The following is a 13,246-nucleotide window of genomic DNA, read 5'->3' as shown; positions in this document are numbered from 1 at the left end:
TCATATCTCTTACTCATGAACACAAATATCCCTTGAAACCACGCAATCATAAGACTAAACAACAGTGGGGATATATATGACTAATCAATAAAACAATGAAATGAGTACATAAATGGTTTAAAATTAATATTATAAATGATTATAGGATTAAATGGAATAATAAAATGAGTAAATGATAAATAATTATGAATGAATGAATGAAGAATAAATTAACATAAAAGAAAGAAAGTAAATCACAACACAAATGTTGGTCTCTTGATGCAACATCCTTCACATCTATACATACATCCCTTTGTTATCTAAACTGCTTATCCTAAAAAGAAAAGAGTACAGGCAACAGGGTCTTTTAGATCAGCTGTAACAATTCAGCTAAATGTAAAAGAAAGAAAGAAAGATAGAAAGAATATGTAGTAAAGAAGTGAAACTTTTATTACTGTTGCTTATTCTTCAGTCATGACAGAAGAGAATGAAGAGGCTGTATTTCATTATGAAGCACTACAAATAATAATAGTAGGCCTACAGCTAAACTGTAATGCCAGTGCCGTGATTTCCCCTCACGGTCTTGTCACGTTGTTGCTGCAGGATGGAAGACAGGATACAACGTACGGAACAAATCTAATTTTAATTACTTTCACGAGGAACAGACAGGAACACAGAGCGATATCCACACACGTAGAAACACACTAATCAACAATATGCAACAATAAAGACCGACCGGGAACTAAACACAAGGAGGAACTTAAATACACAAACTAATCAGAACATACCCAGGTGAGGACAATGAAACACTCAGGAAGAAACAAGGAGGGCGTGACTAGGGTGACGAGAGGGCTGAGTCCAGGGAGCACATGGTGAAATCACAACAAAAACACACGATGACAAAAAGGATACGTGACATTACCCCCCCCTCTCACAAGGCGCGACTCGCGCCGTAACACATACACTGGGGTGGGGGGGTGGGCGCCCTGGAGGTCCGTGCTGGACAGACACCGGGTACTTAGGGGCGTACCTCCAGGGCGGATCAGGGAGTTCAGGAGGCCATGGTGGATCAGGGAGTTCAGGAGGCCATGGCCGGACAGACAGTTCAGGTGGCCATGGCGGGTCTGGCGGCTCAGGTGGCCATGGCGGGTCTGGGGGCTCAGGAGGCCATGGCCGGGTAAACAGTTCAGGTGGCCATGGCGGGTCTGGGGGCTCAGGAGGCCATGGCCGGGTAAACAGTTCAGGTGGCCATGGCGGGTAGCCCCCCCCCAAAATTTTCTTGGGGGAATTTACAGTACTGCCAGCCGTAGGGAGCGCTGGATGAGGTGCTGGCTCAGGAGGGCGCGCTGAAGGAGGAGCCGGCTCAGGAGGGCGCTCTGAAGGAGGAGCCGGCTCAGGAGGGCGCGCTGAAGGAGGAGCCGGCTCAGGAGGGCGCGCTGAAGGAGGAGCCGGCTCAGGAGGGCGCGCTGAAGGAGGAGCCGGCTCAGGAGGGCGCGCTGAAGGAGGAGCCGGCTCAGGAGGGCGAGCTGAGCAGAGCTCCGGCTCTGGAGGGCGAGCTGGGCAGAGCTCCGGCTCTGGAGGGCGAGCTGGGCAGAGCTCCGGCTCTGGAGGGCGAGCTGGGCAGAGCTCCGGCTCTGGAGGGCGAGCTGGGCAGAGCTCCGGCTCTGGAGGGCGAGCTGGGCAGAGCTCCGGCTCTGGAGGGCGAGCTGGGCAGAGCTCCGGCTCTGGAGGGCGAGCTGGGCAGAGCTCCGGCTCTGGAGGGCGAGCTGGGCAGAGCTCCGTGCTCTGGAGGGCGAGCTGGGCAGAGCTCCGGCTCTGGAGGGCGAGCTGGGCAGAGCTCCGGCTCTGGAGGGCAAGCTGGACTTTGTCTTGGCTTATGAAAAGCACCAGGAACTTGATTTGACTCAGGAGATGTAGCCATGACGTGACTTGACTCAGCCGTGACGTGACTTGACTCAGCCGTGACGTGACTTGACTCAGCCGTGACGTGACTTGACTCAGCCGTGACGTGACTTGACTCAGGAAGGCTGGGCGGAACCAGCGGAGGGTTAAGAAGGCTGGGCGGAACCAGCGGAGGATCAGGAAGGCTGGACGGAACCAGCGGAGGCTCAGGAAGGCTGGACGGAACCAGCGGATGCTCAGGAAGGCTGGACGGAACCAGCGGAGGCTCAGGAAGGCTGGACGGAACCAGCGGAGGCTCAGGAAGGCTGGACGGAACCAGCGGAGGCTCAGGAAGGCTGGACGGAACCAGCGGAGGCTCAGGAAGGCTGGACGGAACCAGCGGAGGCTTAGGAGAATTAGGGGAGATAATAGGAGCAGTGAACTCCAGTGGGATTGCCCTGTCCATAATGTTCATTTCAGCAATCATGACTGGGGACTCAGGCTTGGGGGCCATCTTGGCTTGGGGCTCAGGAACGGAGGCCATCTTGGCCGGGGGCTCAGGAATGGAGGCCATCTTGGCCGGGGGCTCAGGAACGGAGGCCATCTTACGTGCAGATTCTGGTGTGGCGGCCATCTTGCGAGCAGGCTCTGGTGTGGCGGCCATCCTGCGAGCAGACGCTGGCGTGGCGGCCATCTTGCGAGCAGACGCTGGCGTGGCGGCCCGAGGGACAGGGCTCTGGGCGGTGGCCGGCGGATTAGAGCGCGGGGATGAGGCCGGCCGCATCGGGCTGAGGACAGCGGTGGAGCTCTGGAGGGTGACTGGGGATTTGGGACTGGGCTGACGGTTCGAGCCGTTGACACGGTATGTGGAGGTTCTCGGCTTAGGGCAGGCGGGCGCGTTGCGCTGTGTCTGGGAGGAGACTGGAGGATGAGACCTAATCGGACTCTGAACTTCTTCTACTTCAAAATCAGATCCGTTTAAATAGAGAATCAGATTGATTAGCTCGATCAAGGGGAAACTACAAGTGGGAAGCTCGCAGCGTATTGTCTCATCATCCAGCCCCAAAACAAACACAGCGCCAAGAGAAGTTTCGTGCCAGCCTACCTGGTGGGAGAGTTCGATGAATTCCTCCACATACCGTTCCAACTCACGACCGTCCTGCCGCAGTCTCCACAAAGCGTCCTCAGCCCAACTCATCTTCTCTTTATAGGGTCGGTCTTTCTGTCACGTTGTTGCTGCAGGATGGAAGACAGGATACAACGTACGGAACAAATCTAATTTTAATTACTTTCACGAGGAACAGACAGGAACACAGAGTGATATCCACACACGTAGAAACACACTAATCAACAATATGCAACAATAAAGACCGACCGGGAACTAAACACAAGGAGGAACTTAAATACACAAACTAATCAGAACATACCCAGGTGAGGACAATGAAACACTCAGGAAGAAACAAGGAGGGCGTGACTAGGGTGACGAGAGGGCTGAGTCCAGGGAGCACATGGTGAAATCACAACAAAAACACACGATGACAAAAAGGATACGTGACAGGTCTGCTCCTGTTTCTTGTTCTTTGTTTTCTTGTTCCATGGATTTGTTTCCTTTTTCCTTTGTTGATTCTGCAATCATTTAATCAGTCAATAAGAAAAACAACAACAACAACAACAACAACATTACTACACTGTTATAGAGCTAATAGATCCATTTGTAAAGTGTATATATATACAGCAGTATTCACCATAAACCTAACTAATGAACTTTAGTTTTATTTAAATCTTCACATAGTAAGTAGTTTCACACACCGTTGACCTGCAGCTCTACAGTCTGCTGTTCATTTGATGGTGTGATGAAGCAGCTGAACTTTCCTGCATCAGTGTGTTGAAGATTGTTGAGTTTGATGGAGAAGTTTCCTCTCAGATACTCTAAAGCGAATGTTTCAGTTCTGTTCTTGTACTGTGGGTCTTGTGTCTCTAGTGAATCTTTACTTTTGATTATATCAAACACAATCTTGCTGCCATTGTGTCTCCAGTGCACATCAGTGTCTTGAAGTTTAAGATCACGTTTAGTTAAAGAACACGGCAAGACAACAGAACTACCAATAAAACCTGTGACCTGCAGACACACTGAAATAACAAAAAACTTTAACTGTGAACACTCAAGCTGACATTCATACATGTGGCGTGTTTGTTTGTTTTAATGCCATGCCAGATGCTTTGGCTATTTTCTAGGCAAAAACCATAGTTAAAATGTTAAATACAAACTAAGGAAATTTTTTTAAAAATTCTAAAACAAAACGGGTATTAACTTGATTAAAACATTTTCTCAAGGGAATTAACAGTACAGTAAATGTTTTACATGGATGTATCTATTAATTGTGTTGTACAGTTGCTCACCTTTGTTAATCAGCACTGCAAACAAGCAGATTAAGTACAAACTGCAGAAACAGAACAAATAATGTCCTTTAATTTCCTGTAGCTCAACTGGACTAGCAATCACATTTGTTTGGGATGATCACATGATCACCACAAGGTACATGCTGGTTAAAAATGCTTTCTAACTTAATGTTGTTCTGAAATAATCGTGTGAGAGCCAGATGGTGTAGTTTGTAGAGGAAGCCGCTGTTTAGCAGATGTACAAAGAAAAAAAATCTTTTAACACCCATCAGTTTAGAATTGGTTGTTGATCTTTTAACTTCTACAACCAAGTCAAGGCAAAATGGGTTTGTGTTTAGGATGTGCTGGATTTGACTTTACACTGCCTCTCCAAAAAAAGTGTACACTCTAATATTTCGTTGCACCACCTTTAGCTTTGATAACATTGTGCATTTTTTGATCTTGTGTTGGCACTTGACTCCTGAAGACTTTCAAAGGGTTAAGCTCAGGACACTTTGGTGGCCAGTTTATGTGTGAAAATGATTCCTCATGCTCGTCGAACCACTATTTAAGAATTTGGGTTAAACTCATCTCTAAATGTGTTACAGTTTAGTAGTAAATGTTCTCAAGCAGCCATCTTCACTCATCTTATCCTACTGGTAAAACCTTGAGAACATTAATGCACTAAAAGAGCTGACAAAGAAATTACTATCAAACAAACACACAAGTTCACATGCACTGGGACACAAAATACAGTAATACAAAATGGTAATGTTAACTGCTAATAGGTAAATCAAAATAATGGTTCATTTGTTAGTGTTTAATATATTAATGACGTCCAAATGCTGTGTTAGGTTATGCCATAAAGCGGTAGAGGAAAACAACAAACCAGGCCAGATGTAAATATGTTACATGAACTCTTTTTGAACAGATCACAGCAGTTTCAAAGTTAAATATGTGGGAGTACAACATATTTTGTATATACAGAATGTTGTTAAAAAATCATAAACATACCTGATCATCATGATTAATGTATGATTTCTTTTTAACACTTCCGGGTTTCCTAGCGGAAGTCGTCAAAGAGACCACAGCAAAAGTTATTGTTATTATTATTATTTTGTTCATGTTTAGTGAACAAAGTTTAGTTGTTTAGTTGTGTTTAGATGACTTTCTAAAACAATAAAATAAAAAAAAAGAATGGATTATGGCAATCTGAAAAAAAGATTGTGTCAAATTTACATTACTTCCTGATCCGCTGTATTAGAGACAAGGAGATGAGGAATTGGTTGGTTAACAGGTTTCTGCTAGGCATTTCTGGTTGATTCCTGTTAAACCCTGCTGGTAGATGCTGAAACTACACCAACAGATGGCAACTCTAAAAAATATGTTTTCTAACATAACAAAGTTCTTTTAGAGCTCACTGTTAGAAACAACCCCACAGGAGTGTAACTATTTAAAAAAACAACAACAAAAACATGTTGCTAGATTTACATTGTTAATTGTGGAAACATTTTATTACACACAGGCATTAATTCTCCATCCTTTTCAAATGTGGATGTCATGATGATGTCAAACATTGTTAAAAGTTTTATGCGCATGGAACTAAATATTTTACAGTGTGTTCATGTCACATATGAGTTACTGTAATTAGCAGATTCCAGCGTAAAAAGTGTCACATTCCTGTGAAACTTGAAATTACAACTTCACATGCAACTTGGGCTGTTTTGCCCCAATTCCTTTTTATATATTGCATCTATCTGGTAAAGTGTCCAGCGAAGAGACATACTCATCATTATCCCAGCCAACATTTTAAGATGGGGCCAATGTAGCCATGATATGAACTTGACATATGGGCCCTACATGTCTTTGTCTATGTGTTTCATGTTGCCCTGTCTAAATTAACCCCAGTATTGGCCCCACTGTCTTCCTACATTTTCTTATGCGGTCAGCCGTAGCCTAATGGTTAGGGAGCTGGGCTTGTAACCGAAAGGTTGCAGGTGTGGGGAATGAATAACCAGCGCTCTCTCCACCCTCAATACCACGAAAGAGGTGAGTCCCTTGAGCAAGGCACCGAACCCCCAGCTGCTCCTCGGACGCCGCAGCGATAGCAATATGGCTGCCCACTGCTCCGGGTGTGTGTTCACGGTGTGTGTGTGCGCGTGTTTGATCACTTCTCACTACTGTGTGTGTGCACTTGGATGGGTTAAATCCAGAGCATTTTCCTTTTCTTTTTCTGATTACGGTTCCTCTCAACCCCTGCTGGTAGATGCCGGAACTACACCAACAGATGGCAACTTCCAAATTGAGTTGTGTTTTCTGTACTGTAGTTCACGTTTCAGCTCTCAAGCTTGTATATTGTGTATCAGTATTTTGTGTATATATGAATCCAGGCACTGGATTAAGGATATGTAACACATCTGTTACATATCCTTACAACATTTCAGCTGAATATTAATTATAAATCTTAACTTTCTGTGTTTATAGTGACACAAAAAAAGCAAAAGGTTTTATCTTTCACATTGAATTGAATTGACTTGTGTGTTTTATGTTTCACGCTTCAGAAATGTGACGTGATAGGATTTGCAGGATGGATTTGCAATTAAGACGGCCCTTCATTTTTTTTTTTTTTAATTTAAATTAAAAATTTTCTTTAAAAGAAAAAAGGGTTGCACACAAATGCTGACTCACCTGCCTTTACAAGTGTCCAGTGTCACTTTATACTAAAAATTGCGGTAATTATAGGATAATTAGGACTCTTAATGGCTCTTGGGGGCCGCATTTGTATCTCAGCAGCAGAGTTTTGTAGAGAAATGTGTGTGGGCTCTTTTGACTTCTGACAGTGTTTATATCTCCATCTTCCTGATGCCGTCATAGTAACACCACACCTTAGTGAATGCAAAACATTAAACAATGGCATTATGTGACGGCTCTGGAAGCGAGACACAATTATAAATTTAACAACCACTAAACAAACATATTATATTGCATTTGATCTATATAATATAAAATACAATAGAACAATGCTATAATCCTGGGCTGGGCAACTTTGGTCCTGGAGGGCCTGCACAGTTCAGCTCCAACCCTAATCAAACACACCTGAACCAGCTAATCAATGTTAGCTATAATACATATAATACAAATAATACAAAATGTGTGCCAGGTATTTGTTGAATGAATAACTGAACTGAAGACAAATACTAACAGGATAACAATGAAAGAACACACAAAAAGCACACACATGTTGTGTTTTCATGTTTTATGGGGACATTCCACAGGCTTAATGGTTTTTATACTGTACAAACCATATTTTCTATCGCCCTACACCAACCCTACACCTAAACCTTACCCGTCACAGGACACTGTGCACACTTTTACTTTCTCACAAAAAAAAAAAAAAAAAAAAAAAAAGAAGAAAAAGAAAACCTCATTCAGCATGATTTAAAAGATTTATAAACCTGTTTCCTAATGGGGACCTAAAAAATGTTCACACAAGGTCAAAATTTACAGGTATATTACTGTCCTTGTGGGGACATTTGGTCCCCATAACGTGATAAATACCAGGTACACACGCACGCACACACACAGTAACATTCTGCAGTAATGTTCTGTAGCTTCATGAAATGTTCTGTAGTTGCTAAACTATTTTACTAATAAAATCACCTCAGCGTGCCATTGTGTGTTTTGGTTCTTTTGCTGTTTTAGGCTGCAAGAAATAAATGAAATCATTCGGCGATGTGATACGGACATGTAAAGTCAAGACCTGCCTGAAACTACTTTAGCTGTGCATTTCCCAGAAAATATATTGCACACCTCTGAACGTTCGTCGGCCAATCAGATTCAAGCATTTGACAGTATTATAATCCACGTTTAATATATTAAAGATGTCCAAAGGCTTTGTTTGATAATGCTAGTTTAAATGAAGCAGGTGAAAGCAAACAAGGTTAAGCACAAATACAATCATACAAACTACCTGAGGTGTTTTTGCACAGATCAGTTTCATAGTGAAATGTGTGGGATGAATGGCATGTTTTGTGTAAACTGAAAAATCATAAAAATACCCAATGATCATGGTGCCCTGATGTCATTAATATAAAGTGTACACATACGAAAGTATTGTTAGATGTCTCCTTTTTCAGTTCTCAGTATAGCGGAAGCTGTAGATGATAAAACAACAACAACAACAAAAAAAAATTAACGAGATGATCTTCTGGTGAACTACAGACAATTATTATTATTATCATCATTATTATATTTTGTTCATGATTGCGTTTCCGGATCTTTCGCTTTCTCAACCGCTGTATTATAAAAACCAAGTGGTTGAATAGGCTGTTTAGCAGGTTGTTGTTAACCTGCTGGTAGATGCTGGAACTACACCTACAGACAGCAACTTTACATGGATAATTCTCCTGCCTTTGCAAGTGCCAAACATATGATTAGGCTAGGTCAAAAAATTGTTCATTCTTGGTGCGGAAGACTTCTTTACATTGTTAGTTATTTCATATTTAATGTATTACTAAAGTCGAAATGCTTTGTTTGTTAGGCTACTAGTAGGCTATAAACAGAGCAGATTGGGCTCAAAACAACCCAGGTTAAATGCAAATACACTTTTTGCATGGATCACGGAAATTTCAAAGTGAAATGTGCAGGAAGTATGATGCGTTTTGTGTAAATATAATTTTATTTAAAAAACAAACTCAATGATCATGGTGGCCTGATGTCTTTAATATACACGTGTATCGTGACTAACATGCATTCCTTCTCACATTTCTCAGTAGCTTAAGTCATAATAAATGATGTGTTATTATGTGTTAACCATGAGGTTAACATTTTGTTTCATAAGGTTTTCAAACAAGGGATTTGTTCATATGTTATTTGCCCTATTTTATGCAACATTTTATTTCTAAAACATGGTGAATTTATTTATTTATTTATTTATTTATATATTTTTTTTCCTGCCTGACATCAGTATTTTCTGATTTGTGGAGTTACGAAAACAGATATTCAGAATCCACTTCTGTAAAAACCTCTGTTACAAACCACCAGGTTTGAATTTTTCCACCAGTGGTTTGTTACAAAACACCAGGCTCAGGGCACAGTAACATAAATAGGGAGGCCACATGCAAATTAGTAAACCATAACTAAACCTAAAGGAATAGTTCACCCAATAATAAAACAACCTGTCAGTAATTACTCGCACTCATGTCCTTCCAAATCTGCAAGACCTTCATTCATCTTTGAAACACAAATATAGATATTTTTCATTAAATCCGAGAGCTTTCTTGAAATATTCAAGGCCCAGAAAGGTAGTAAGGACATCGCTAAAATAGTCCATGTGACATCAGTGGTTCAACCTTCAATTTATGAAGAATACTTAAAGAAAACTTTCTGTTTGCAAAGACAAAAAACAAATAATGAAACAATTTAATCTCTTCTGTGTCAGTTTTTGACACACAATCATAATGAATGCGTGTGATTTATTTGTATATAATTTTATGCCTTTTAATATTTAAAATGCACATCATTTACCAAATCTGATTCATTCATTTCCTGTAACACATCATTCATATTATTATTTTAATGTACATTTTTTGATTTGGGTCAGTCACAGGGGCTTTTTTTGTAATAAGGTAATAATCAAAATAAATAAATATATGACAAAGTGTACCAAAGATTTCAGTTTGATTTAAACAAGCTTCAAGGAAACACACGCACAACCAAATCTCTATGCCTGTGAACAAATGTGAATGGAATTTGAATGGCAAATTGATGAACAGGTTGCATGTTTGACCCTTTTGTTTTTCTCTTTCAGTATCTCTGCAGTATCAAATGAAGGACGTCACTGGAAGATCAGCATTCCTGTCGTGTTCAACTCTGACGATAAGATTGACACTTGAAAAATGTTGTAAAGTGAGAATGTTTTTTTAGTTTGGTGACACATGCACTAACACGCACAACACTGTGTGTTTACATGGAGTAGGACAGAAGACAAGAATCTTACTCAATAAATATGACAGTATCAGTTACATTTATCTTCATTGTTCACTGGTATAAACTGTAGTGTTAAATGTCTTGATGAAGTGTTTAGTGCCTTAAATGTCTCCTCAGTTCAAGTAGGTGTTTCTGTGAGCAGTAAGCAGACATTATGGGTCTAGAGAGCCTCTAGTGGTGAAGTGTGGTGTAGGTTTAGGGTGTGACAGTGATTGACACGAGGAGGGAGGGTTGGTTTTTCTCTCTAAACAAATGAACCCGTCCTCCATTTCATTTGAGTTGTTCATTTCTGTTAACAGTTACACTGTATGAGCAGTATATATGTGAAAAACACAGTAATGAAGAACAGTTATTTCAATTATTTCATAGCATTGTAAAAAAGAGAGCTACAAAGCATGTGAAATGATAATAAATGACATGTACTTACCTCAGAAAGAAAGGCAGAACTGAAGCTGTGTGATTCTTGTGCTGTTGTCTTGGTATAAAATCTCTAAACTATAATTGCCATTTACTGTGCGGTAATATGTTTTGGGAATTTCAAATAAAGGAACAGCTGAAACTAAGTCCTCTGCTGCCCTCTGCAGGACCTTTATGATGTTTAGTTCAGAAATAACGTGAACCTTTACAAACCAACTTGCATATACACGTGATTACACACTGCACATTGTTCATCTAGAGAAAAGTTGTTCGAGACCTAAATATCCTTTCACAATATTATCAAATGTCCATGAATAAATTGTTTTTAAATAAACCGGAACTTCCGGTGTGAGCAACGTGGTGTCGCTATTTTTTCTCCACTCAGGAACAGTAAAGACGGACTGATAAACCTTTACATACAAAGATCAGGTGTAAATATTTGCAGTTTATTTGCTGTTGAACATTCAAAATAATACAAACTTAAGTTTGTGTGAAGGCGCTTTACATGCATTTAAAAATACTTGTCAAGCACTTTGACACTAGATGTGTAGATACAGTAGACAAAACAGACAAACTGCTATACTGCTGTTTCTATTTGAGTTTAAGAAAACTGAGAACTGAGATACATACATGCATAAAGGTACTGGAAAAACACTGCACTCGGTTTATGGTTAAACCTCCAGTCTAGACAAAGGTGACAGAACCTGTTTGTCATTGGCCAAGTGACCAATGGCACATATTTTTGGGTTTGGTTGGAGCTTCAGTTGAGTTTAACCACACTGTGGTTAGTTACACTGTGTAGATGTGTAGATGCTGAATACAAAAACTATATAACAAATATAAAATTATATATTATATAATGATATATTATATAAAATATAAGAAATGTAACAGCAGCATCAGGGTTCATTCAGAGGTCTTAAACTCTATTACTGACCGTAAGATACAAGGATGCAACCTATGTTAAATGTAACAGACTGAAACAAATGAAGAAATACACATCAACATGTCAAGATTAACTGAGGCTTAATATGAGGCTAACATATATATATATATATATATATATATATATATGAAGAGCTCAGATGCAAAATCAGCTAAAAGCCATCTTGTTCAAAAATGAGATAATGATACTGAGTGAATGCTCCTGACACATATTTTACATCCATCAAATACTTTTACTTCAGACTCGCTAAATTCCAGCCTCAGCCCAATCAGAAGTACCGGTACTTACATAGAAACCTATACAAAGTAGCCAGAAAGAGATGCTCATTTTAAAGAAATACATCAGATGGATTTAGAGGCTTTTGTCATCTGAACTATATATATATATATATATATATATATATATATATATACACACACACACACACACAACTTTACAATTGGTTTGGTTCTTACGGTTGATATATAACTTTTGTCTGCAGGTCAGTATCATGAATGTGTTTCTTCAAACATTCTGTTTTTCCAGCAGCAAAACCTAAGAATGAAACAGAGAATCCAGATTCAGTCTTTACTAACGGTATATTATTGTTTCTTAAATGGTAAAAATATATACAGTATTAAAAAAAACCCAGTCAAATAAAAACTAAGAATAGCATTATATTGGTGTTTTTACACTAATTCATATTTAACTTGATAATTTTTAGAATAAGAATAATAACTTACAGATCACAACAATGATCAGAAGTCCATTCATCAGAGCAGATATGATGATAATAATCTGCCATTATGTTTGATTGTGATCAGTAAACTCCACCACTGTATGATTGTGACACTCAGTTAATTGAACAGGTTCTGTAATGAAAGTGTTCACAGTATGTTACTTTCGCACAAAGACTGAAGGCTACTATCTACAACACAGGCCTAATCATTTCAGAAACAATCAGTAAGAGGGATAACTATGATGACTATGAGTAAAAAAGATGAAATAAAGAACAACAAATAACGAAAATTAAATAAACACTGTTTATAAATGAGTAAATAAACTCACCATTGAAGTATATTCTGGTGCTGTTGCTGAGTTTTAGAGGTGTGCGTGTGTTCATACAGTAATAAACTCCTAATTCATCAGCAGTCACATTATTTATAACCAGACGATGTTTAAACTGCACTGAATATTTATTTCTGAAAGTTTTATTTGGGTAAAAAGGTGATGTTGTGGTTGACAGTGATCGCAGTATCACTGTTGGAGGATCTGCTGTTTTCAGTAAAATCCAATGAACCTCATTTTCATCAAGACCACAGTTTATGGTCACATTTGATCCCAGATCAGTTAGTAGATCTACCACTGCAGTTTGACAACAGATTAATACATCTATTAAAAACAAACAAACAAACAAACAACAACAACAACAAAAAAAACTATAAGACTATAAAACATTATAAACCTGTAAAATAAAACAATTTTGTCACTACATTATATGTAAATATACACATAAAATATTATACACTCACAGTGCTGAAGCTGAAGGATCTTCATGTTGTTGTCGTGAATAATACAATAAACAATATAATGAAAGCTTATGTCGTCCCTCCACACAACACTGACAATGAAGTCTGCTGCAGCTCTGAAGCAAAGAGAGAAAAAAATTCTCGCACA

At 39.7% G+C, this 13,246-nt stretch overlaps 1 protein-coding gene across 1 annotated transcript; it reads right to left on the bottom strand.

The window, feature by feature from the left end:
• Nucleotides 1-1,861: 1,861 nt before the first annotated feature.
• On the bottom strand, nucleotides 1,862-3,172 carry LOC127161664 (uncharacterized; the record flags this gene model as incomplete). The annotated part of the gene is made up of 1 exon (XM_051104388.1): nucleotides 1,862-3,172. A coding segment is annotated over exon 1 (1,197 nt), but the record flags the coding sequence as incomplete, so codon positions are not given.
• Nucleotides 3,173-13,246: the final 10,074 nt, after the last annotated feature.

Source organism: Labeo rohita, unplaced genomic scaffold (genome assembly GCF_022985175.1).
Source record: "Labeo rohita strain BAU-BD-2019 unplaced genomic scaffold, IGBB_LRoh.1.0 scaffold_71, whole genome shotgun sequence".
NCBI lineage: Eukaryota > Metazoa > Chordata > Actinopteri > Cypriniformes > Cyprinidae > Labeo > Labeo rohita.
The sequence above is the reverse complement of the archived record's forward strand: the minus strand, read 5'-3'. Positions and strand labels throughout refer to the sequence as shown.